The 27,364-nt window shown below is 34.3% G+C and overlaps 1 protein-coding gene across 1 annotated transcript in view; it reads right to left on the bottom strand.

Annotated features, from left to right (window-relative positions):
* Window positions 1–2,171: 2,171 nt before the first annotated feature.
* Window positions 2,172–27,364, bottom strand: part of LOC150103469 (dnaJ homolog subfamily A member 2-like) — a 138,068-nt gene continuing 112,875 nt past the window's right edge. The window contains exons 9-10 of the mRNA XM_090398213.1: window positions 21,575–21,702; window positions 2,172–3,784 (exon numbers count right to left, since the gene is read on the bottom strand). Of these exons, the coding sequence (XP_090254339.1) occupies window positions 3,596–3,784; window positions 21,575–21,702 (317 nt within the window). The 3' untranslated portion in view covers window positions 2,172–3,595. The remainder of the gene's footprint in view (window positions 3,785–21,574; window positions 21,703–27,364) is intronic.

Raw genomic sequence — 27,364 nt, 5'->3', positions numbered from 1 at the left:
TCCAAAATGTTCTGGAAGCTATGAACAAAAAAAACTTAGAAATAGAAGAAACAGTGCTATAAAAGAAATGAGAAGTAAAGTATTCCTTAACTTTGGCATGAAAACCTGCAACAATTAAAAAACCCCCATGAAAATAGGCTGGAACATGAAAAATATCAGCTGCATTTTAAATGCAGAATCTACATAGTGAGTAAAATGTTTCATCTATTTAGGCACAATTGTTGGGAAGATGGCAAAATAAATATGAAAATATACAAATCGAATAAGTAAGGCACTAAACAAGCAGTATACAAACCAATTTTAACTTATGGATTGAGTATTAGGTTAGAAATAAAACTGATTAACAACCAGATATGAGAGTACCTCAGAATACAGAAATATCAGATCTGACAATATTGGTGCCCTGATATATGACTAATTTGAGGGAAAATTTAAATTATCATAGATACCTGTCCATATCAGAAATCTGATTACATAGCTAGCAAGGGTAGAAAAATCTAAACTTCACGGTGGCCACATATTAAAGAGGCAGTCCTGGAAAAGAAACAGAAGTTCTTGGCAAGTATGTGCCCTCCAAGAATAGAAAGAAAAATGTTAGGATTCTATATGTAAAAATAACTTAGAAATGGAGGAAAGAGTAGTGTGCTGCAAAACCAAACATATTATAAAAGTGAAAATAAGGATATTCCAGATTGTCTGGAGTAATCTGAAAACTTATTGACAAGCAGTTATGGAACATTTCAAGTAAATATTTAGAAGATATACAGTTGTGAGATTTTAGTAAGAGACATGCTATTCAATCAGAAATGTTTATATATGGAGGTACAAAAGTTTTAAAGTAGCCACACTGTATGATTCACATCCTAGTCAGAAGTTTAAATTCCATAGGGCTGGATGGAATAAAGCTTTCACAGTTTCCATCTATTAAAAGATGGAAATAAAACTGAAAGCTAGAATTAGAGGATCCCTTCTGCATCCAAGTATGTTCCAGCTAAGATTTCGTAAAATAGTGGAAGAACAAGCTAGATTCAAGCTAAATAGGATACAGGAGACTAAGTGAGGGATATTACTGGAATATAACCAGGAAAGACAAAGATTGACATAGTTAATGGTCCATTAGATAGGAGTGATGAGAGCTTTCTCCACCTTTGCAATGAGTCGCCCAGTGTTGTACTAACTTACCTCAGTCCTGAAGAAACTTTCAGGTGCAAACTTTGTTTGCTCACACTTGGACAAAGGATTAAACTAAACTTATTATAGTCTAACCAAGTGAAAAATAAACTCTCAAGAAAATGATTTATAAGAAACCAAGTTACTTGGCCATAACAAACGATAAAGGTAGTATAAATATTTTCTTTTCTTTGTCAGATACTTTTTTTAACAGTTGGTGACTTCTTAGGCTAGAAGTTTGAGTTAGATTATATGCATGGAACTGATTTTTTTTTATACTCTTATGTTTTTACATTTTTAAGTTTATATTAATGATCGTTTTGTGATTTTAAAAGTATATTCCTCTTATTCAACAATTTAGTCGAACTGATGACAGATTGTTACTATCAAATGAGTGTGTCGTTTTTGAAATGAAGTATTGCCACCATTAGTATTTGTATTAAAAAAAAAAGAGAGAAAAGTTTTCATTAAAAATTTTGGTACAAGATGTTTATTTAATATCAAAATTCAAGTTGTTTTCTTCAATCTATTTAATCTTATCACAAAGTTCACGACAGGATTAAATTTTAAACTAATCTGCTATGATTAAACGTATGATACTGCTATCCACTGTAATATATATATATATATATATATGGATGTATGTGTGCAGGCAGGCAGGCAAGCAGAATAGATTGATCAGTCTGTTTTGCAAAACAAAGCATTTATGGTGAGATGTCTTTCTACATAAAACTATTCCAAAGCTTTACTCATTCTTTTAAAAAAGTAAAAATTACTTATAATTGTTTTATTTTTCTTCGAGTTCGATCAGTCAAAGAACGACACTAATGCTGTATTTGTTCAAATATATTTAGAGCAAAGCAGTTTTTATTGAACTTGATCAGGAAGTCTTTATCCATCATGGCAATAAAATACACTTAAAAAACTTTTTGTTTAAAGTCTGCATGTAACCAAATAAGTTTTACAAGTGAAACTTCATGTCAACAAAAAAAAAGTACGCATTCTAAGAAATGAACAGAAATATTTATTTCATTTCTTCAACCATACTCCAAAAATTAAGTTCTATTGTAGAAACAGCACAACTCTACAGTACAATTACAATACTGACACTCACACCATAGCCATCAATTGTTCAGTATTTACTCTCAAGGCCAGGGTCACACAAAATAGCAACTTTAGGCAATCAATACTGCCAAGAACAGAATAAATTACAAAATACAATACTAAATGCTTTAAGTTGTGGAAATGAAATATTACAAAGGAAGTGAAAGGATGAAGTGGAATGCTTCTCTTTCTTGCTTTATACATCTTTCATGAAATTTCAGCAAAAAACAATTTATTGACTAACATATTTTAGAACACAGATTCCAATTCTTCACTGCAGTAGAGATTCTCTGAACAGTGTAATTTTATCAAATGAAAAATTGATGTATTTATATTTCAAGAAAAATTTTCCTACAAAAGGTACATATTCTATAAATGTAAACAGTGTCATTTACAATTTACCATTTCAACATACTTCATAATCTCCATGTGAATTGTATTTCTAGAGCACTACAACAAAAGCTGAGTTTCATTCAAAATGAAAATGACAACAAAACAGCTATTTGAATATCCCACAAAAAAATTACAGAAGACCAACTTCTACAAGTACAACACAATTACATGATATTAAACAGTGATCGAAATCTTACTCTAAGCCTGTACAGTTTAGAACATCTATACATGAGGGTGTGAAAACAAAGTTTGTATCTTGATTTCGTAAAATGCAATTAAAGTTTTTATTTTAGTCTGGTTTACTTTCTTGTATTCTGAAAACAGTTTAGAAACAATGATATGAATAGGAACTAGCATTAGTTAAAATGGCCTGCTGTAAATTTAATGAGAGATTTCACACTTTACTGAACACATTGCTCTACGGTATAAGTGTGTTATCAGAGGAAGACCCAAAATCTAACAAAGGCACAGCAATGTTAGGTCACGTTATAGTAACAATTTGTAGGGTGGCCTTTCACAACCAAGTAACATCACAAAACCAGCAATGTTTATATATGTAACCTAAGATTCTGTCAATTGTTTCTTAAATAATTATGTATGGGTAATGCAGGAAAACAGATGCTTCTGTTGAAGTCAACCTGTAATGTCACAAGTCATAAAACTAAACTCTCCTTTTATACAGTGCTTCAAAGCAGTCCATATAACCATGGAGACAAGAATATAATACAAGTTCTTCTTCTCAGGCAAACTTGTGTGAGTACTTTCTGATAAGTTCTACTACTGATACTGACAATGCAAGACACAAAGATGCCTGAGAATATACCTGGAGGAAACAGGCTTATATTGAATTTTTGTGTGCCCAATAAGCCCTACTAATAATCACTTAACCCTTACAATAAGGAAAACTTGATTATCTAAAGATTTGTGGTTATTGATGTGCACATTGCACTCCTGGCCCTCTGTGGTGATCTTCATCATCAGAATCATAGACTTCTGATCTTCCAGTTCCACTTCCACCAGCAATGTTTGGATCATAATCGTGAAGATCTACTTCTTCTACATGATCACCAATGGGCATCTCAAATGGGGGGCGTTCTGGAAGCAATGTTTCCAGTTCCTGAAAAGTTAGAATCACAATTTATTAGATAAATCACAAATATAAAGCCTTATTTTTGCAATCTAAATAATGTAGACTTAAGAAATTGCTAATAAAATTTAAAATGATTAATGCAGTGAAACTCTACGAGACAAACAGTGCTTCAAGAAGAAGTAGTCAATTAGAAAACAAATGCCAAGATGTGCACTTGTTTTCTAAATGGCATGCATCATTAGATACAAATCACTCCAACATGATTTGTATCCAATAATGCATTCTACACACAGGATTTTCAAATTAATTGATATTCCATAATTCGTTACTCATTGACTAACCACTTATGTTACAAGTACATGATGTCCACAACACAAATTTAAAAATCTTAGAGTAAAAAAATAAGCCCATAAAAATGGATCAGGTGACATATGCAATGTTTTTTGACACTGCAATGGCATTGTCTGTGTGTTAAGGCTTAAGTGCAAGGAGAACACTGAGGTTTAATGGAACTAGGAAAGAATTAAAAATTAATTTTATTGCTTCCAATATTTCATCTCAGGGACATTTGTAATGCCTTCAGGGATTACAAATAACTCTTGTAACACACACACACACAATACCAAATGAAGCATATGATAATTAAGTCCTATCTAGGTGGTGTGCCTCTATGAGTGTTTGTAGGTAGCCTAGGATGTAAAGTGGGACCTCTGACAATTGTTTCCCAAATTTTTGGAAGTTGTGCATCTGTATTTATTTCCAAGTGTTACTGCAGATTCTAAAAACAGCCTTTCCTTTTTGAATTTACTATGGTGGTTTCCTTCCAGGATGCAACCCACAGAATCTCACATGCAATCAACAGAGATAAGATGGTCACTTTCAAGCCACAAACTGTAAAAACATGGCTCCAAACGAAATCCTAACAAAAGAATTCCTGGTTATATAAGGTTTTCTTTGTACATTTAATTATTTAATAATACATTAATCTGGAGCCTTTTTCCATCATGGCAAGTGATCATACTTTCTTTTAATAGATGAAATTTAATTTCATTAATTAAAATATCTAAGTCCTATGTTTTGCTCCAGCTAGATTAAACTGCAGATACAGAGCTTGTCTAGTGTAAAAACAAGAATCTGATTTTACACCAGACAAGTTTTCTATCTGCAAGCATGGGCCACTTGTTACCAGAGATAATGAACTACAATAGGAACAGAAAAGGCTGCTTTGAAGAAATTGTATACATTACAAAATTAACTGGGTTTGGTTTTATTTAGATTTATGGCTGAAGCAACTCAGGCTATGAGCTAGGTAAACATGTTGGCCATCCTTTGCTATTAAGGTTTTTAAGAGTGACTTCAACGTTAATTCTTAAATCCAGGAATGTCTGATGAAAAAAAAAAAAATCTAATAGATCTGTGGATTATGAATCCATATTATCAATACATCTCTGCTGTACAACTACGATGATTATAATACATGAACACAATTTCTGCAGATAGGTCTCTGTGGCTGATTATTCCAAACAAGAGTTAAGAAAAACCTGGAAAATATATGATTAGTGTGCTGAATATGTGAGTGGATGCCAAAGACTTGTTGGCCAGTTATTTCACCTTAAAGATTGGTATGCAAAACTACTTGGGCTGCAGGCAGAAAGAAGATATCTATTTCCTCTCCCAGAAAGAGTTCAGAAATCATTTATACAGTACTGCAGGGATTCTCAACCTATGGTACATGTACCACTGCCGGGTGGTACGAAAACAGAGTATAAAATAAAAAATTTATGCACAAATATTTAACAGTTCTACTTAAAATATTTCATGCAACTAAATAAAAACAATTAGATTTTACATTATCATTAAAACCTTTGTATAATATACAAAAATAATATGGAAGTTCAATTTGAATTTAATAAGTATTAATCAAATGATAGAAAGTAACTCGAATATACTTGATTGGACAACAATGGGGAACACTTTGTTCGGTGTCGTTTGTTTAGCCGCGAGCTACAGTTAAGAGTGGTGTTAGATTGTCTTTGAATGCGAATGGCTTGCCCGGTTGGCTTACCTGGCAGATTTATTTTGCCACCTCAACCAGTTGGACGAGCTTGCAGGGTGTATGTACTTCCTTATTCTTGGTACAGGATAAAACTGTGGCTTTTAGGAAAACACTTGGCTTCATCATTAAAGAAATCGATACTGGAAACACGTGTTCCTTCCACTGTTAGATGCTTTCTTAACTGAGAATGAAATTCTTCTTCACAGTGAACTGGCAGTGAATATAAAGAAGCATCTTGGGAGCCTAATCACAGATTTCAAGGAATACTTTCCAGAAAACCTGGCTTCAGATTTCTGGATTAGAGAGCCATTTTCCATTGATGATACCTTACCAGAAACGTTAACTCCTTTCGAGAAAGATGAACTGATCGAGCTCTCCTGGAAGTCTCAGGCAAACGATCAAGAGGATGGATTTAACAGACTCCTGGTTGGAAGAAACGAATATCCAATGATCTCAGAAAAAGCTGTAAAATTCTGTTGGTGTTTGCAACTACTTACCTTTGTGAATGTGGGTTTTCTTCTCTCATTTATATCAAAAACAAATACAGGAATAAGTTGAATGTTGAACCTGATTTAAGACTCAAATTAAGTCAATTGAAACCAGACATTAAGAAGCTGTGTTTAGCTAAACAAGCATAACCTTCACACTGAAACAAGAACGAGAGTTCTGTAATTAAAAATATGTTACATTTATAGCTTGTACTGATTGTAAGTTTATTTGAGAACTGGAGTACCATTATCAAGAATATGTGTTTGTGAAAATTTGTTTATGTATTCATTCATTATTATTTTAATTTTTAAAAATTGCACATTTCACAGAACAATCCATTGAATAGATTCAAAGAGTATCTCTTTCTCCAATATCTGAATAAAATAATAAAATAAATTATTAGTATTTTAGAGAAATGTTTATTTTGCCCCTGGGACCAACAAATCATGCTATTCCAGAATAAATTTGCTTACTGATACATCAAATATCCTGAATTAAATTAAATTAAATAAACTGGATTAAATTAGTGGTACACCACTGGAAAAGGTTGAGAACCCTTGCAGTACTGGATGTTTCTCAATAACAGTGATGGTGACTGTATACAATTTTCCAGGAAGTTTTTTTTTTTTTTAAATTTTTAAAATGGTTCTACAATTAAATGATGTAGGTCCTCCCTTTCAAGGTCTAAGAGTCCTAATTCTCCTGAATGATATATATCTGCAGCTCAACTTTTTCTCTGATGGGTATCCTTAGAAATGTTATGGACCTTCTACTGATGTCAGTCCAAAAGGCAGATATGTAGGATCAAGTGTTCTAAATGTCCCAAGTTTGGACTTTTCAGCTAGATTGAAAAAGCAGTAGACAGGATTCTGAATCTCTTAAGATAGATATAATACTGTCAGGATAGGTGATGATTTTTATCTGTTGGGACACTAATGGAACTGTAATTCCTATGATGGCTTAACATTCTTAGATATTAAAGATTCTACTGCTAATGCAAAGAGCAGGGAGCTGAGAGAAATCCCTCTAACTCCTTTGCACACTGGGATGGTGTCAGAATCCATTACATGATATTGCTGCTTTCACATGTCCTCTGAGTTGCCCATATTTTAAAAGATCATGGTACACGGTACCATGATCTTGCATTTACATGGTAAATGCAAGAATAAACACATTTACTGTGTAAATGTGTTTCCCACTCACGATAGGTTATTAGTAAATCAATAAGAACATTTGTACTGTGGGTGGGCTGAGGACCCCATCCAATTTTATTATTATTAAAAGACCTCCAGGGAGTCAGGAACTCATCAAGGGATGCCATACTATTCACACCAGTTCTTGAATTCATTCATGCTACTTGCACACACAACATCCGATAGCAATCCATTCCAATCAAGCACCATTCTATGAGAGAAAAATCTAGCCCTCACCCCTTCTTGACAGCATTCATTCTCAGCTTCCAAGGATGCCCTTGAATTCTTTCCCCACTCTCCATAAAATGAAAAATTCCATCAACTGAAATCCTGTACAACCCTTTCAGAAGTTTATAAGCCTCAATCATATCACCACTCTTTCTCTTATTTGCTATGTCTGCAGCCTACACATTCTCAATGTCTCCATAATCAGTATTCCACAATCCTGATATCATTTTTGACACTCTTCTTTGTACACTCTCCATGGAATTTCAATCACCACAGAAACCAGACCCACATGCAACAGTCCAGGTGAGATCCTAGACAGGGGAAATGGATACAACATGATACTTTACATGTCAAGGTACATTTAAGCATTGCAATTTTTCTCTGAGTTGTATTTATAATTTTTGCTATCTGATCATTGAACTTCCTGTCTACTAAAATTCCAAGATCCTTAGCCAGATCAGTTTCTTCTAGCATAATCCCACCAATAGAATACACTGAATATCAAATAGCAAAGTAATTTGATATTCAATATCGAAATCTTACATTAAACATTGAACTGACAGCAATTTTCACATGCCCACAATTCCAGCCTATTCAAATCAATCTGCAAATACTGCATATCAGCAGCACTCCTGATTACCCTACCCATCTTTGCATCATCAGCCAATGGCTGTATGTCACATGTCAAATCCTTCCCAATGTTTATCTTGAATCTCGCAGATTCACCAATCCATGCTATATTCCGTCAAAAGCCTAAGTAAAATCCAAAAGTATCATGGTGTATCCATTTCTCTTGTCTAATTCAATGGTAATATTATTATAGAATGCAAGCAAGTTGCTAAAACATAATCTTCCCTTATAGTTGGATACATCAGTATTTGCACCACCCATGTGAAATGGGATTACCATACATTTCTTTTACTTCTGTGGAATCTTCCCTGTTCTGAGACTTAAATTATAGAGTCTGGTCAAAGGAATAGCCATTTCAGCTGAACACTCTTTTAGCACCTATACAGATATCCCATCACTCCCTATTGCTGAATTCTTATTTGAGTGTACAACAGCTCTAATACCTTCTCTTCCTACACGAGTTTCTTCAGAAGAGGTAGCAGTGAACTCAATGTTGCATACACCAGGTTGATAGCTTTTAGCAAAATGGCTACTCATTAGTTGAACATCACTTCTGCATTCAGTCATCCCATACTATCTGCATTCAGTACAGTTATTCTTTCAAATTCATTTTTTCTTTTATTCACAGAGCCAGTTTCATACTCAGACTTAACTTTCTATACAACATAATTATTATAACTGACATTATCCTTATGGTATTCCTTTCATATATTTTCTTACGAATCTTGCTTAATTAGATTACATCTGATTAATTGAACTGACAGCAATTTTCACATGCCCACAATTCCAGCCTATTCAAATCATTATGCAAGTACTGCATATCAACAGCACTCCTGATTACCCTACATTACATTTCACTCCTACTCTATTTATTCTTTGAAGTTTGGGAACACATTCTGATATGGCATCATTTAAGAATTTTTTAAACACTTCCCACTCTACTGATATCTTTCCCATCCAGCAACTGATACCATGGTGCAGAACCCAGCAAACTCAAGTGGTCATAATTTCCTGCTTTGTAGTTCACAGAATGTAACTATTCCGAAGTGAGTATACTGCATGACCACTGTCACCAACCAGAGGCAGAATAATGATGTCGTTAACTGACCCCCCGACAATATAATCAGATCTAACATTAATAAGAAGAAGTTCCTTCTGTCACATGCTGCTTGAGGAAGTTGCCTCGCTACAGCTCAATAAATTCAGTTTCATTCTTCTCATGCAATTTCATAGCTACTCAATGTTCAGATAATTTCCCATTATGATCTCTTTTTGCACCCATCATGTTTGTTTAGTGATGCATTCCATCACTAACAACCAACGCACCAGACTATATATTTGATCTTGTTAAACTCTACCTCACACCAGATGGCTTCAAACTCACTGCCATGTGAAAATCTGTTACCAGTAATAAGAACATAATGCCATCATAGGTCTCAACTCTAAATGGATTCAAGTCATCTGATATCATCAGCAGCACACGCTCTTCTCTTCTATCCTTCCTAAAAATACAGTAGTTTTGCGCTTGATAGCAGTTAATGTCTGCTTCTGAGAGCTAGGTCTCACTAATGCCTACAATACGTGGTCCCATTATAATAATCAAGGCAACAAACTCTACTGCTTTGTTTCTGACATTCCTAGGTACAGACATAAGTGACTTGCACAACAGTTCAACAACTTGCAGACATCTTTCATAGGTCTGAACTGGACAAACACAGAATTATGTTGGAAGTTCTTTTTCACTTTGTTAGACTATAAATTATATATTTAAAGCAATCCTTTATCCAAGTGTAAGTAAACAAAGTTTGCACCTGAAGTATCAGTATCAGGCCTGAAGATACTTTGTTTGCTTACACTTGGATAAAGGATTAAATCAAATATATAATTTATAGTCTAACCAAGTGAAAAAACTTCCAAGATCGTTCTCTAATCCAGAGTAATTTGTTAAGTAAGGAGGAATATACAAGAGATCGACCAAAGATCACGATCGACAGGTTGAACACCCCTGCCATATGGTAACCTGTCAAAGGCTTTTTGCAAAGTCCAGCAGTATCACTGTAAACCTTTATTCAACTCAGCTGTCATCATATTATAAAATGTGAGCAAGTTACTGAGGCACAACCTACCCTTCACAAAACCATGTTGTCCCCCATACAGTATCCCATTGTATCTTGCTCTTGACCAACTTCTCCAGTACTGTGACAACTCCTGGTATGGTGATTGGTCAGTATAATTTATAGTCTAACCAAGTGAAAAAACTTCCAAGATCGTTCTCTAATCCAGAGTAATTTATTAATAAGGTGTGACACCTTTTGGCAACTCATATAGGTAAACATGAGTTCTGCGTTGCTTATTTTATTTTTCCATATTGGGAATCTATTATAGGAGTAACTAGTGATCTTGCATATAGAAAGTGCACAGTAGTTCATTTATTATAAATTTCTCACACCAACTATTGACCACCACTAAAAGGTGTGAAGGCACATATGAGGGCAGGGGTCTGGAACGTTGTGATAATACCTAGAACAAAAATGATATTAAAGCAACTGATATAACCACAAATAAGAACATAAGTTACTTCTACTCTGCTACTAGTATATTCCTTCTTGTGGTTATATCAGTTGCTTTAATATCACTTTTGTTCTAAGTGTTATCACACCTTCTCCCCCAAACCCCCGTATATTTGCTGCTAAGTCTGGGTTAGTCCCAAGGGGGTGGAAAGAGAGGAAACATTTCCACTCCACAAAGATGGCCCCAAGACTGATGATGCAGCAAATTACTGACCAATCACCATACCAGGAGTTGTCACGGTACTGGAGAAGTTGGTCAAGAGCAAGATACAATGGGATACTGTATGGGGGACAACATGGTTTTGTGAAGGGTAGGTTGTGCCTCAGTAACTTGCTCACATTTTATAATATGGTGACAGCCGAGTTGAATAAAGGTTTACAGTGATACTGCTGGACTTTACAAAAAGCCTTTGACAGGATACCATATGGCAGGGGTGTTCAACCTGTCGATCGTGATCTTTGGTCGATCTCTTGTGTATTCCTCCTTACTTACAAATTTAATTAAAACTGAAAACATATTTTATTTATCATTATTTTGTATTATTTTTAATTCGCTTTAAGAGTATTGTTATTGTTTATTTTTCGTTAAAATTGTCAAATCAGTAATTTTCTTATAAGTCTGGGTAAATGAATTAATTTGGATCAGTGGAAGTCAAACAGCGAGCCGAGTGAATACAATTATAAGCAAAGTGTAAAAACTCGATTGTAGCTTAAATATTCCAAAGCACATTACATCAATTTTTTACTTAGGTTAAGTCCCATGTGAATATTGTAAAAAAATAAACTTTGTCTTGGTATAGTTTGTAATAGATGTTTTTGTAAATAACTCTTTTGAAGCTAACTGTATATACTGCTTTAATAAGAATATGTTAGAGTGTTAAAAACAAAGGCAATGTTTTTATTGCCAAAGCTGTACATGGCAGCATTAGAAAGATTGTTAACTTGTATGTATGAGAAAGGCTTGTAGGCTCTAAGTGTAATCATCTCCGAAGTCAGTCAGAAAGAATTCAAACAACTATCCGATGGCCGGCAACTTAGAATCAAAAGAAAGCGGAGGAGAACAAAAGGCGTGCCGAACTTGAAACTTAAGATGAAAGACTCATATCGATTCTTTGGGGGTTGCCAAACTTCATGCGAGATCTCAGAGGCCTAATAAAAAAGGACTGAAGCAAGCAGAAGGGGTCCCAGTTCCAGAATTGCTGTCAGAAAGACTGCCCGGATCCAGAAAGGAGCTTCTCGGTTTGAGACTACTTCTAGGTCGCAGACAAGCTTTCAAATTGCTGAAAGGAAGAGTTCCAATTGCCGGAGAAAAGTTTCCAGGCCAGGTTAATGTCAGACATTCACCAGTGTGATGCGTTTTCATTACAATTTGATGAATCAAACAATTTCACTGATATTGCTCAGTTAATGGTATTTATTCGCATGGTATTTCAAGATTATTCAAGTAAAGAAGAATTTTTGAAAATTATACCATTATTGGGAAAGACATTTTTTCGACATTTGATGAATTTGTGAAACACAAACTTTTGCTTTTTAAACTTTTGTCTATTACTACTGATGGTGTTCCTGCAATGATAGGTAATAAATCAGGCTTCATTTCATTGTGTAAAAACGATGACAAATATCCAGATTTTTTAACGTACCACTGTATTATTCACCAACAAGTACTGTGTAGTAAAAGATTAAACACAAAAGATGTTTTGGATATTATATTTAAAATTGTAAATTCTGTTCGAGGAAAAGCCCTGCAACGGCGGTTATTTAAATTACAGGCAGATTATGATAGGGAACTTCTGTTGTACTCAATTTTTAGAAAGATTTCTTGTATTAATTAATGATAAAAAATTTTCTTGATGAAAAAGGAAATATTTATCCACAATTGAGTGATAAAAGATGGTTGTTACGCTTATCATTTTTAGTAGATTTCTGTACGAAATTAAGCAATTTAAATTTAGAGTTACAAGGTAGAGATAAAAATTTAATTGACATGTTAAGTTCAATACAAACTTTCCAACAATACATACTTTTATTAAAAGAAAATATAAATGACCGCAAATTTAGACATCTCCTATATTTATTAAATTTTTTGAACAAAATCAAGAAATGCTTTGCTATGATTTAAAAGAATTTATTCGTGAAATAGAATTAGTTGAGGAAGAAATAAATTCAAGATTTAAAGATTTTAATAAAACTGAAATGTATCTTTTATCAATAATCCATTTCAAGAAAATTTTAACATTACAAAAATTTCAAATAAAATTAGTGGGCTGTTTGATATAAACCAAGGCTGAAGTAGAACTTGAGATAATCAACATTCAGAATAGTTTACATTTAAAATCAATAAACAATGAAGTCATTTGGAAGTATGCACATGAAAAATTCTGTCATGTTTCGGATTGACATACTTGTCAGAATCCGCTTTTCAAATATGACCACTATAAAAAAATCAATTAAGAAATCAAATTACAAATGATCAATTGGATGATTGTCTGCGACTGACCACTTCTTCATATCAACTTGACTATGAAAATATTGCAAGGTCCAAACAATGCCAAATTTCACATTAACTTTTTTTTTTTTTTTAATTTTAAAAATCAACCAGCATTTCCTGTAACTTGCGAGTTTGTAATCAATCTGTTGTTTTTTCTAACTTCGGTTTTCCAAAACAGAGAAATAAATATTTTATTCCAATATACAGGGTGTTCGGGATAAATTTGACAGTTTCGTAAGGAAAAAGAAAATCTTCTTTGTATCTATTAAATTTAATGAATTGACAAAAAAACATTACAGGCAGAGTTAATTACAATACTATCAACAAGATTTACTCAAAATAACCACCATTAGCATCGATCACAGCTTCAATTCTGCTTCGGAACCTCGAACAAGCTGATGCTACAGTCTCCCTGGGAAGGGCCGCAAAAACTGTTTTAATTTTATCCATTAACTGGGCTTTTGTATTACTGGAAGTGCGATTGGTGTCTTTTTCAACTGCGCCCCATACAAAATAATCCATGGGGTTAAGGTCTGGGGAGTTTGGAGGCCAAACATTTGGACTGGTGAAGTCGTAGAAATTTTCAGACAACCATTTTTGACTTTTCCCAGAGGTGTGGCAAGGGGCCGAATCCTGCTCCCATACATACGGCCTACCATTGGCTACCCTTGTTATCCAGGGCTTGACTACAGTTAGCAACTCCACGAACAAAGCCCGAATTCCAATGCCAGGGTTCTTCAACACCTGTTCCTGCAGATTTGCGAGGAATTCTGCTGTACGAACGCAATCAGATCGTCTGCTAGGGATCTTTCTTCTTGCTACATCCTCGTAGTCACCATTGCAAGTCTCTAGTTCATGCCTGATTGTTTTTACTGTATTCAGGGAGCATTGGGCAGCAGTCGTAATATCCTTATTTTGATGGCGGGCACGAATCATCATGATACAAGTTATTCTCTTCCATGATTCAGGTGGGTTCCAGCTATCCATCCTTTCTGACATCTTGTATATGAATGAAGAAGGGTCCAAACTTTTAAATGAAGAGAAGTGTGTGTTAATACATGTAACTTACGGAAAAATATAATTAATTATAAATATGTCAAATTTATCCCGAACACCCTGTATATATATATATATTTTTTTTGTTGTATTAAAATAATTAAAAGTGATAAATAATTTTTAAATACACAAATAAAGTTTTTAGTTATGTATTTTTTTAAATTGTTTCTTTGTGCGTAATCAGATATCAGGTTGGGGGAACATGATCTATATAAGAGAGTAGATCGCCGAATAACTTTTTATAGAAAAGTAGCTCGCGCAGTAAAAAAGGATGAACACCACTGCCACATGGAATTGTAATCAATAAACTGCAGCACATGGGGATATGGATATAGGGTTTTCTTATTCTAAATTTTAATAAATTTTAAAAATTCTAACCATATATTCAAAATAGGAAAGATTAGCAAAACAAGTATTCTCTACCAGGTTGGCAGGAAAACGACCCAGAGGAAGACCAAGATATAGGTGGATTGATGCGGTACATAAGTGCCTTAGACGATAAAAATATAAGATCTGATAATGTTGGAGTCTTGACAAGTAACAGACTGATTCGGAGGAAAATTGTAGATAGGAAGTTAGTAATGACGTAAATTTTTCATGTAGTATTATCATATCCTGTACACCAGTTGAGGGTACATGTCAGGAATTTGATGATGATGATATTCAAAATAGAATCATGTATCTCTATAAATTACAAAGTAAAGATTCATCAGACTGAGTCTCAAACAGATGTTCAGAAAACAAAATAATCCAAGTATTCTTTGTAAAATAGAAGCAGTGCACTTTCATGAAAATTAAAGAATAAGATTTTGCATAATCTCAGTGCTACATAAAAGGTTTTTGTTTAGGCCTTTATTTAGCTTGAAATACGAAACTTTTTTTTTTTATAAGATTTTTTATTTTCATAGTATATTCATATACTATAAAATTAAAAAAATCTCATATAGAAACAAAGCAACCAAATTTGCACACATAGTCAACACTGAGAGGAAAAGCAATCACTAAAACAAATGAGTTCTAACCAAGTCCTTTTAAGTACAAAATGCTATGCTCAAAAAGAAATAGCAACCACTAAAATAAACTATTCCTCTAGACTGCAGAAGTTTGCTATAGTGACTGTAAAACTGCCACTTATCTGTTTAAACATTCCTAGATGCGAATCATTCTTCATATCCTTCAAAAACATTTAGCAGTCCATGCTTTAACACGAACACAAATTTTTTTTTAACTGGCAAGCAAGTCAGCGAAACTAGACTGGACTATGATATATAATTTAGGTGTCGAGGCTAGCTGGTGAACGGACGTGCTATCGGAGAGCTCCTGAGAGATTTGTGTTTTTTGTTGATTTATTAATGTTTTGGATTCAATTTAATGGACTTAAGTGTGCAATTTTGGTATATTATTGGAGCTTTATTAGCGTGGTTAGTGTACTAAAGTGTTTTATAACAATCTATGTCGGGAAGCCGCCGCTAGATGAATTCGTAATGTGCAGTGTTCGTGCAAGCTCCAGATAAGATAAGTATCATTTTCAGTTATCGATACAAATTACTTAATATTGTATAGTTTTGTTTTGTTTGCCTTGCGTATTTTAGTGCGTCTATTTTTGGTGTGTTATAACGTATAATTTGACAAAACGCATTGCAAATAAGTATGGCACCTGTGCGAAGGAAAATGGCGGCCAGTAATGAAGGTTCGCCATCGTTATCAAAGAACGGTAGCATAAAAGAAATGAGTCAGTGTACTACTAGCTGTGAAATGTATGCTTTGCGGAGTGCGGTCAGATGATAATAAAGGATTGAATGTGTGTAGAAAATGTAGGGAGAATGAGGAATTGAAGTGTATTTCGGATCGCGAGTGTGATATTTTTGTCAACCTTCAGAATGAAGGAAATAGGGATATGACAAGAAACGGCAAGGTTGTACATGAAAATTGTGAGAGTGTGAATATAGAAAGTGTGAATGATAGTATAAATGGTTTCTCAGAGAACAAAAAAGATGAGATAGATGCATTGAGTGAGACGCGTTGTTGAATAGTGCGATAGAAAGAGCAAAACAGCAGCTAGAGTGCATGAACAAAAGTAGACTGAATGAACCAACCAATAATAAAAGGTATGACAGGAAAAATAGACGTATGAATGTGAACATGAACAAAATGAAAGATAGAGTGCTGTATGGAGACTCGTTAGTAGAGGATTTGACAAAATCGTACCAACCTGGTGCGACCATAAAGGACGTAACTGAGTCTATTAGAGAGCAAAAGGAAAGGGTGAAAGAAATGATTGTTGTGGCAGGTACGAATGATTTGAAAGGAGATAAAATGGAAATGATAGAAGACCTGAATGAATTGTTTGAGGTAGCAAAAGAAAAGAGTGAGAGAGTTAGAATGATTAGTCTTTTGCCACGGTATGACAGTGAAATGTTTAAAAGGAGGGCTATAATTGCGAATGACTTTATGCGTGGGTTATGTTTGACGAGTGGTGTGGAATTTGTGGATGTGTGGAGTGAGTTTGATGGGCGAAAGGATCTATATAAGATGGATGGCTTGCATTTGAATGGTTATGGTGTAAGAAGACTTGAGAAAGTATTGCTGAATGTAGTGGATGTGCAAATTAAGGGAAACTAGATTTGTTAAGGGGGGGGGGAGTAGAGATACAGTCCTTATGGAGGCAGTTGAATGTAAGAATGAATATAATATGCCAGAGCAAATAAGGACAACAAATCTGAGTGGGATAGTTAATATAAGGCATCAAGGTAGGGTTGGGGCTAATGGGGGGGTCTTAAATTCATGTACACTAATACTAGGAGTATTAGGAACAAGAAGGAAGAGTTTTTGGCCATGGTTGGCACTTCCAGACCACAGGTTATAGGTATTAGTGAAACATGGCTGACTGTAGATGATATAACTAATGGGATTGAATGTGATGGGTATAGTGTGTTCAGGAGTGACAGAGAGAATAAAATGGGGGAGGAGTATTGTTGATGATAGCTGATGAGCTCCAGCCAAGGAGAATAGAAGTTGAATTGCAGGATAGAGAAAAGAGCACATTTGAGGCCATTTGGTGTGAGATTGTGGCTAGCAGAACTAAATATACAATTGGGTGCTGCTATAGACCAGGTGATGGAAAAGATGGTGGTGACAGTATCCACAAGCAAATAGAAGAAATGGGTGGAAGAAGGGTGATTATTATGGGAGATTTCAACTATGGTCGCATTGACTGGAGTGAGGCGAGGACACACGGGAGGAAGGAACTGGATTTTATGCAGTTATTAAGAGATAACTATCTGCGACAGCATGTAATGGAAAATACTAGGGGTCAGAGAGTGCTTGACCTAGTAATTACATCTCAGGATTTGGCTGTAACAAATATGACCACATTGCCACCAATCGGTGAGAGTGATCATAGGGTCTTAACTTGGGAGGTGGCTAAAGGTGTAGAATTTTCAATTAAGGCAGGGTACATGTGGAATTATCGGGCTGGAAAGTATGACAAGCTTAGGAGTTTGATTGGTTCAGTGCCATGGCATGTACAACTGCAAGGACTAGAAGTTGATAGTGCATGGGAGGTAGTTAAGAAGTGCTTGCATGAAGCAATGGCTGACTGTATACCTAGAGTCCGAATAATAAATCAAGTTGGGGTTAAATGGATGAATAACACCATTAAGCTTGAGTTGCAAAAAAAGAAACAACTATGGAGGGAATTTAAGGAGAAGGGTGACCCGCAGGCACATGAACGGTATAAAGCGCAGGCCAGAAGGGTGACGAGTGTGGTAAGAAAAGCAAAAAAGGATTACGAAAGAACATTGGCCATGCAAGCTAAAGAGAATCCTAAACAGTTTTTTAGATATGTAGCAAGTAAAAGGAAAAATGTACATGGCAGATTGATTTTAAAGAATGCCGATGGTAGGGAGGTAACTGAATCAGTTGAGATAATTGAGTTACTGAGTGAGCACTTTGCAAAAGTATATCATCCAGGTGGTGACATTGCAGAAACGAATAAACCAGTAGATTATACGGGAATTGTGGTTAATGAAGTGGAGGTGAGTAGTCTATTGCATAACCTCAATGTCAATATATCTGTGGGATTGGATGGTATACCAGCTCGTGTTGTACGAGAAGCAACTAAAGAATTGTCAGTACCTTTGACCATTTTGTTTAATTTGAGTCTCGGGTCTGGGTTAGTCCCGAGCGGGTGGAAAGAGGGGAAAATAGTTCCACTGCATAAAGGTGGTTCCAAGACTGCTGTTGTAAATTACTGACCGATTAGCATATCAGGAATCATTGTCAAGGTCTTAGAGAAATTAGTCAAGAAAAGAATACAGGATTGGATAGATGAAAATGGGATATTGTATGGGGGACAACATGGTTTTGTGAAGGGTGGATCATGCCTCAGTAACTTGCTCACGTTTTATAACACAGTGACGGCTGAACTGGATAGGGGTAATGGGTTTACAGTGATACTACTGGACCTTGCCAAGGTCTTTGATAGGATACCACATGGAACCCTAATCAGTAAACTGGAGCAGATGGGTATAGATATAGGGTTGGTGAGATGGATAAGAGGGTGGTTGAAGGAGAGATATCAAAGAGTGGTTTATTCAGGAGTGGAGTCTAAAAGACGTCTTGTGACTAGTGGAGTGCCACAGGGCTCTGTTCTTGGACCACTGCTTTTCAATTTGTTCATCAATGATATTGGAAAGGATCTGAGAGGAAGTGTTCACTTGTTTGCTGATGATGATGCAAAGTTGGGTAGAGCAATTGTGAGTGCACAGGATGTCAAAATTTTACAGGATGATTTGGATAGTTTGGAGGACTGGGCTAGGAAAATCATCATCATCATCATCATCAAATTCCTGCCATGTACCCTCAAGGGGTGTACAGGATATGACAGTACTACATGAAAAAATTACATCATTACTAATTTCCTATCTACAATTTTCCTCCAAATCAGTCTGTTACTTGTCAAGACTCCAACATTATCAGATCTTATATTTCTATCGTCTAAGGCACTTTGTACCGTATCAATCCACCTATATCTTGGTCTTCCTCTGGGTCGTTTTCCTGCCAACCTGGCAGAGAACACTTGTTTTGCTAATCTTTCCTCTCCCATTCTATTTAAGTGACCATACCATCTGAGATTAGCTCTGCTAACGCATTCCTGGATGCTGACAATGTCAAGTTCTTTCCTAATATCCTCATTTTTAATATGATATTGCCATTGATGCCATCTGTTCACGCCTCTAATCTTTCTCAGGACTCTCATATCTGCGGTCTCTAGTCTTTGGTCAAGTGTTTTACTTCTGACCCAGCTCTCAGATCCATAAATTAAAATTGGTTTGAACACAGTCTTGTATACAGCTAATTTAGTGTTCCGACTAATTTCTTTCTTATTCCATATGAATTTATTCAATTGACTTCCCACGATACCAGCTTTGCTGATTCTGTTGTCTATTTCTATATTTAGTTTACCATCTTCAGTAAAAATTGTGCCTAAGTAGCTGAAATGTTTTACTTGTTCCACAGGTTCTCCATTCACAACACAGTTGACATTTTCGATGATTCTGCCTATTTTCATTATCTTTGTCTTTTTATTGCTGACCTTCATACCATATCTATTACAACAGCTATTCAATTTAGTCAGAGAATCTTACAGACTTGTAGCGGATTTATTTAGAAGTATAACATCATCTGCATAAAGCAAAGAGCTGACATTAACATCTCCAATTTTGATATTAGGTTTAATACCACATTCCTTCATAATGTGATCCATATAGATAACGAATAACAGAGGGGATAATGTACATCCTTGTCTCACACCAGATTTAACATTAAACCATCTTCCTGTACTTCCTTCAGGAGTGGACTAGGAAAAATGGATGTCAATTTAATGTGGCAAAGTGTAAGGTTATGCACTTTGGGGTGAAAAGAATAGCAGCAGTATATCACATTGGTGGAACCATACTCCAGGAGATTGATGAGGCCAGGGATTTGGGAGTGTTGGTGGATAGGGAATTGAAGTTAAGGGGCACATTGCAAAAGTAACTAAAACAGCTCACCAAATCACTTGGTTTCTTTAAAATACTTTAACATGCAGAGACGAACAAGTTGTTGTTCCTCTGTATCGAGCCTTGATAATACCCCATCTGGACTTCTGTGCCCAGCTATGGGCACCAGGGTTTCTTCGTGATGGGGAGGAAGTGGAGAGGGTCCAGAGACGAGTGACCAAGATGATAGCAGGTCTGTGGAATGAACCTTATGAGAATAGGTTGAAGATTTGTGGGTTGCAGAAATTGGACGATAGGCGAAGGAGGGGTGATATGATTGAGACCTTCAAATTACTGAAGGGTTTCTACAAGATTGATCCAGAAGATATTTTTGAAAATATGACTGGTGGTGGGAGGACTAGGGGCTATGCATGGAAGCTGGGCAAGAGCGTGGTTGACAAGGGTGTTAGAGCTAGGTTCTTTACTTGGAGAGTGGTAAATGAGTGGAATAAGCTTCCAGAGTCTGTTGTGGGTGCTACGACCGTGAATGAGTTCAAGGCAAGGCATGATAGATACTGTGTGAATGTTGAATAGTTGTTCTTGACATGATGTTAGGGCCTCCCTCGATGAGTCTGTCGACTCCTTGGAGTTTCCCGGAACAACAACAATAATAATAATAATAATCAAGGTCAAAGAATACACGATTAAACACTCCCCAAACCTCTTAATTATGATATCCAAATCATAAAAAAAAGAAGCTTTTTAAAAAAAAAAACATCCATTCTCTTTCTCTCCATCCCTCTACAAATTCCCATGAATTCTAGGCTACAGTAATTCGAGTATGCAGTTTTTCTGGAAAGTTGTTTTAAAACTACAAAAATAACAAATATTTCTTTTCCCATTACTTATACACAAAAGATAACTGAAATTAAAATGTAGGTCAGAAAACATCTTTTCAAATATTTCATATTACACACACAAAATTATTAACCAGGTTAAATAACCATAACAAGTCTATAGCTGCTATACTGCCAAAATGTTTGCACAGTAATGAGGTATCTTGCAGTGTTTTTACAGTAGGTATTAGCATGAAAGAATAAATTGGTCAAACCAAACAACTTACTTTAATCGTAGTTTCATCTGCAAAGTGATTTTCAGGAAACTGAACATCAAACTTGATGTAGAGATTGCCCTTTTCAAATGGGTTACGATAAATAGGCATGCCTTCACCTAAAACTCCTTTTACAGAACCTGCAAGAAACAGTTAAGGGAAAAAAAAAAGAGAAAAAAACCTTATCTGAAAGAACTGCATAGCAACATTAACTCTTATTATTAACAAGAATAATGCAGCACAGTTAGTTCTCATAATAGCAAACATAGGTCTCAAAGAAAGTTTATGGCAGAAGGTTTGCTATCATCAGTTTCCTTTATAAAATTACTGATGCTATAGCCAGAATAGACATTTATGTAGTAAAATTCAAGTTATATAAGTTATTTTTCAAGAAATAATATGCTGGTAGCTTAACTGTATTAATTACCTTTTGTGGGTAGCAGACAAATCAAAAGGAGTTACACCACATCAGAGGCAATCTTCAGACAAGAAGATGGCAGAGGAAAAGCATCATGCAGTTTCTATTAATCAGTATATTCAGAATAGGAAAGGAACTGTTTATTTCCTTTTTTTTTTTTATATGCAAACATAATTTTAAGGTAAATTCCATTCAGACAAGAAAGGTATCAAGTGTACCAGAACCATGGTTTTCTCCAGCTGAGTGGTGTTTCAAACTGCTCAAATATGAGCATTAGCAACAGTTGGATTTCATGTCAGCCTGATTGGTTCAGTGGACAGCATTTTGTTCTCCCTCACCAGCAAACTAAAACCCAAAATTCCACTGCAAACATGAATATTAAAGTCTTTAGGTGGTAGATGCATTTCACTAGTGCGACTACTTTCAATTTGCTTACTGAAAGATTGAAAAATTCCAAGTATGGTCAACTAGAGCAGCATTTCCCAATTATCTAATGCCTAGCCCAGGGGTCGGCAACCTTTTTGGATTGACGAGTCATTTTTAAAATTATATCTGTTAAAAAAAAAAAAAAAAGGGAGCCGCATGCAGTGATGAGCAACCAATAGTCAGTGGGTTGCATGTGGCCCTCTAAGGTTTTTTGTGCGGTCCACGGTTTCCATTTTGTATGGCAGAATTAGTACATTTTAATTAAAAATCTATTTTATTAATGTTGATTTATTTGTGCAGGTTACAAAATTAAAATTTTAGAAGTAAAATCTCTCAGGGGGCGGGAACCTGTAACCTGCAGAGAATGCGTCCTCTGGGTGGCAGATAGAGGAGCCCAACATGCGTGTGTGTGCATGGTTGGGTGGTCCGAATATACTGAATAAGGACTCGTGGACCAACAGGGCAATCATCATGATTGTAAGGAAAGTGGCACTCCCATGGACCCTTAGCTCAATCTATCATCGTCTTCTTCTACTTTGAGTAAGATCCACTTACTTTAATCTTTCTTATCAGCCAACTCTTCTTATTTTATGATCCTTATGCTATTAGAGTACTCGAGGGCCATGAGGTCTTTTCATTTCTGGCCTTACAACTATGCACTCTCTATAAACCTTACTATAAGTCTTCTATAATCTACTCTTTCCACCCCCTTCAATATACCCTATTCCTCCTATGGGTTTAAACTCGGAAGAAGGCTAGTTCAGAAGCCTTAAGGTAGCAGCCCTACCACTGAACTATTCCATCGTCAGGCTAGTCCCCTGACATGGAGAACATAATTCTACTTGTAAGCTAACAGAAAAAGATAATCGAATTGAATCTATGGAAAATGACCCTGGAATGGAAAAGGTAAAACAAAAATGGAAACGACAAAATATAATACACATAGCAAACTGGAATGTAAGATGAATAGCATATAAAGAAATAGAATTAGACCAACTATTAAAATAGCAGTAATCACTGCAACAAAAAAAAAAAACTATGAGAACCAAAAATTTTAATGTGATATACAGTGGAGTTGACAGAGACCAAAGAGCACAAGCAGGAGTCATGATTTGGATTTATAACTCCTGTTCAAAACAGTTAAAGCATTATAAATTATGGAATGAAAGAATAATAGAAGCTAGAATAAAAATAGATAGAGGCTATTTAACAATAATTGGTTTATATGCCCCAGAAGAAGGAAGAGAACAGGATAATATTGATTTTTATAATCAGCTACAAAACATATATAATAAAATAAATAAAAATGATTACATAATTTTAGCAGGAGACTTAAATGCAAGAATGGGAAACACGAAAATTAATAATATAGGAATATATGGAGAATATACTCTAAACAGGAATGGTAAAAAATTGATTGACTTTGTAGTTTATAATAACCTAAAAATAACGAATTCCTTCTATAAACATAAAGACGTACATAAATATACTTGGGCAGCAAGAGGGTGGAAATCAATATTAAATTATTTTATATTAAATGAAAAGACATCAAAATTTCTTGTTAAAATACAATTAAGATTACCACCTAAATGGCTACAAGTAACAAGAACAGAAAGAAAATTTGAAACATTTGCTTATAAAACTAGACTATTGAATGACACAAATGTACAATGGCTATATGAACAAAGAATTAACCAATATCTAGATAAAATAAAACAAAATGAAGAAATAGAAATAGAATGGCTTAATATAAAAACGATACTAAATGCAGCAGCAAATAAAAGACCAAAAAAATTCAATAAAAAAAAAAAAAACTGAAGATCTGGGATGACACAATCAAAAAGAAAAAGAAGTCTATCATAAATGGTTAAGCAGTAAAAGATTAGAAGATGAAATAGAATATAAAAGAATAAGAGCCATAGCTAAAAGAGAAGTCAGAAAAAGAGAATCATGGAACAAATTTGTTTCTAATTTAGAACATGATTTATATAAAATAAGACCCAACGTATATAAGATTTTGAAACACTTAAATGCAGATACCAAAGAAAACAAAATTAAACACAGAATTGAAATTAGAAGAATTCTAAATTACTATACAGAATTGTGGACAGGCGACTGGCAAACAATAAACGAAAATGAACTAATTAAAGAAAAATCAGAAATCAGCCTGAAAGAAACAAGAAACGGAAAATCACTTGAAGATAAGCTAGGTTCAGAACTATATAAATATGCAGGAACAAGATTCAAAGAAAGACATTATTTTTAAATAAAATTTATTCAACTGGTATTCCCCAATAAAAAAAAAAAATCGCGATTCCTATTTTTAAAAAAGATAATAGAGATGACCCTAAAAACTATAGAGGTATCAGTATACTAAATTCTTGTTACAAAATATATAGCAGAATCTTTTAATAATTGCAAACTAATGAAATACTCCGAAAACTTTATTTTAGAAGTACAGAATGGATTTAAAAAAGGACGATCATGTATAGACCAGGCCTTTTGCCTAAAATTAATAATAGAGAAAAGAAGAGAATACAATTTAGAAATACATATTGCATTTATTGACTTTGAAAAAGCATTTGACAAAGTTGGAAGAAACATATTACTTAACATATTAAAAGAAAGCCAAATATCAAATATCCTAAAAACTATCACAAGTATATATGAAAATAATCAAATACAAATAACATTAAATCACGAGCTATCATATACGAGAGAGATCAACCAAGGGATCCGACAGGGATGTCCCCTCTCAGCAACACTTTTTAATATTTACTTAAATGAAATAATAATAAAATGGAATAAAAATTTACATCAAGGAATTAAACTTTCTCCTACAGTGAGCTTAAACACTCTCCTCTTTGCAGATGACCAAATAGTAATTACAAATTCTGAAGATAACTTACAGAAAGCTATTTTAAATCTAAATGAGATATCCAAAGATTATGGTATGATAATATCAACATAAAAATCAAAAACTATGGCCTTTAAAGGACAAGATCCAGCAAGAACTAAAATAGTATTAGATAACAAGATCTTAGAACAGGTGAATTCATTTAACTACCTAGGATGTATGATCACTTATGAAAATGAAAAAGATATAAACATAAAAATTGCAAAATATTTAAAAATAACAGGAGTAATTAACTCTATATTTAAACCAAACCTAGTTCAAAAATAAACCAGGCTAAAAGTATACAATACACTAGCCCTACCGTTCTTAATGTATGGAAGCGAAATCTGGACAATAAAACAAAAAGAAAAAAAGATTAACAACAGCAGAAATGAAGTTTATGAGAAAAACTGTAAAGTATACCCTATTTGATCACAAAAGAAATGAAAGAATTAAACCAAGAACTAGTAATAGAAAAAATTTAAAAATATAAACATAAATGGATGGAACACGTTCAAAGAATGAAAACAGAAAGATTACCAAAACAAGCCTTAAAGTACAAGCCATCCTCTTCAACAATGACTTCCAAGGCCGAACCGAGTATTTGATTTACTATTTAATTGCTCATCACTGCTTTAAATTTAGAAACTACATTGAAAAATATTATAATTAAATTATTTTATTATTATTATTTTTTTTTTTTTACAGTAACACGTTATCATACTTGTAAAACACAGGGTGGCATGTCACATGAAATTTTATGATATTTTTAAATATTAAATAATAAAACAAAGATTTGCTCCTCCTTACAAAAACATATGTATAAAATCCAATAACATACCTATTTCTTTAATTTTTTTTTTTTTTTTTTTTTAAATTTAAAATATCTTCTTAATGCGACTTTTGCTGTTGAACTTCTTGGTATAGTTTCTCAATATGCGGCGAATATGCCGTAATTTTCAGACATGACGAAAGACTCATGTTGTTTAGTAGGTTTCTAAACTTACTTTTAATAAAAACCATATTAGAAAATATTTGCTCACAGAAATATGTCGATCCGAAAATCGATAGAAGTCTAAATGCGTATGTTTGAAATCACCGAATGTAAGTGTTGTATTTGACACGTGTAAACGTAAACAATTCCACGTGTTGTCAAATACAATCTGATCTTGCTTTTTAAGATCTTCTATTTCAGACCTTTTTTTGTATTGTAAAGGTACATTTTTGTCTTTCCAACTCCTCCAGGTCAGCTTTAAGATTTCTAAACTTTGAATTCCACAAATCCTGGGTTTTCAGGTCCTCTAACTGAAGTTGAAATGCAATCTCATCAATTCTAGCAAAAGGTGAAACATTTAATTCAGCAGGATTAATTTCAAGTGGTCGCAATAAAAATAACATAGTTGCCTTGTTCTTTCTAAATTCCTCAAATCTCCCATTAAATGCAGATTGCATATTTACCACAATTTCTTTGAAAAAGGTTAAATTTATGGCATTATTATCAACTTGTTATTGTTGATATTTCTTCAACGTAGGAAAATGTAATAATGTGCCTTTCTCTAAGTCTGTCGCAAACAAATATAATTTTTGTTCAAACGAAATCACTTCTAAAAGCAAAATTGCCGTATTTCCCTTTCCCTGCAGTTTCTTGTTTAGTGCATTTAAATGGGAAGTCATATCCACCATAAAGTAGAATTTTTGTAAAATGTAAACAGAATGTAAAGAAGGATTATCGCATATGATTTCAAAGAGTTCAAACATGAAAGTATTAAATTTTTCAGCATTGCATGTACTATTTTCAATTGTAAAATGTCCTTAATTTATTGCAAATGCTAAATTTAGGGTTTTTAGTTTCTAATTTAATAAATAACATTCATTTTACATTATTCAAAAATAGATTGTTTAATAACAAAAAGAGTCACAGGTTGCCAACCCCTGGCCTAGCCCATACAAATACTAATATGTAAGATTTACAACCTTTCACACATAAACCAGAATGTTTGCTAAGACCACTCAACTGTAGCTTGATATACCAGCAAAACTTCTCTTCTAAACACAAGGCAAA

Source organism: Typopeltis vanoorti, chromosome 9 (genome assembly GCF_054136105.1).
Source record: "Typopeltis vanoorti isolate ZY-2024b chromosome 9, IOZ_Tvanoo_1.0, whole genome shotgun sequence".
Lineage (NCBI taxonomy): Eukaryota > Metazoa > Arthropoda > Arachnida > Uropygi > Thelyphonidae > Typopeltis > Typopeltis vanoorti.
This window is presented reverse-complemented; position numbering and strand designations above follow the sequence as displayed.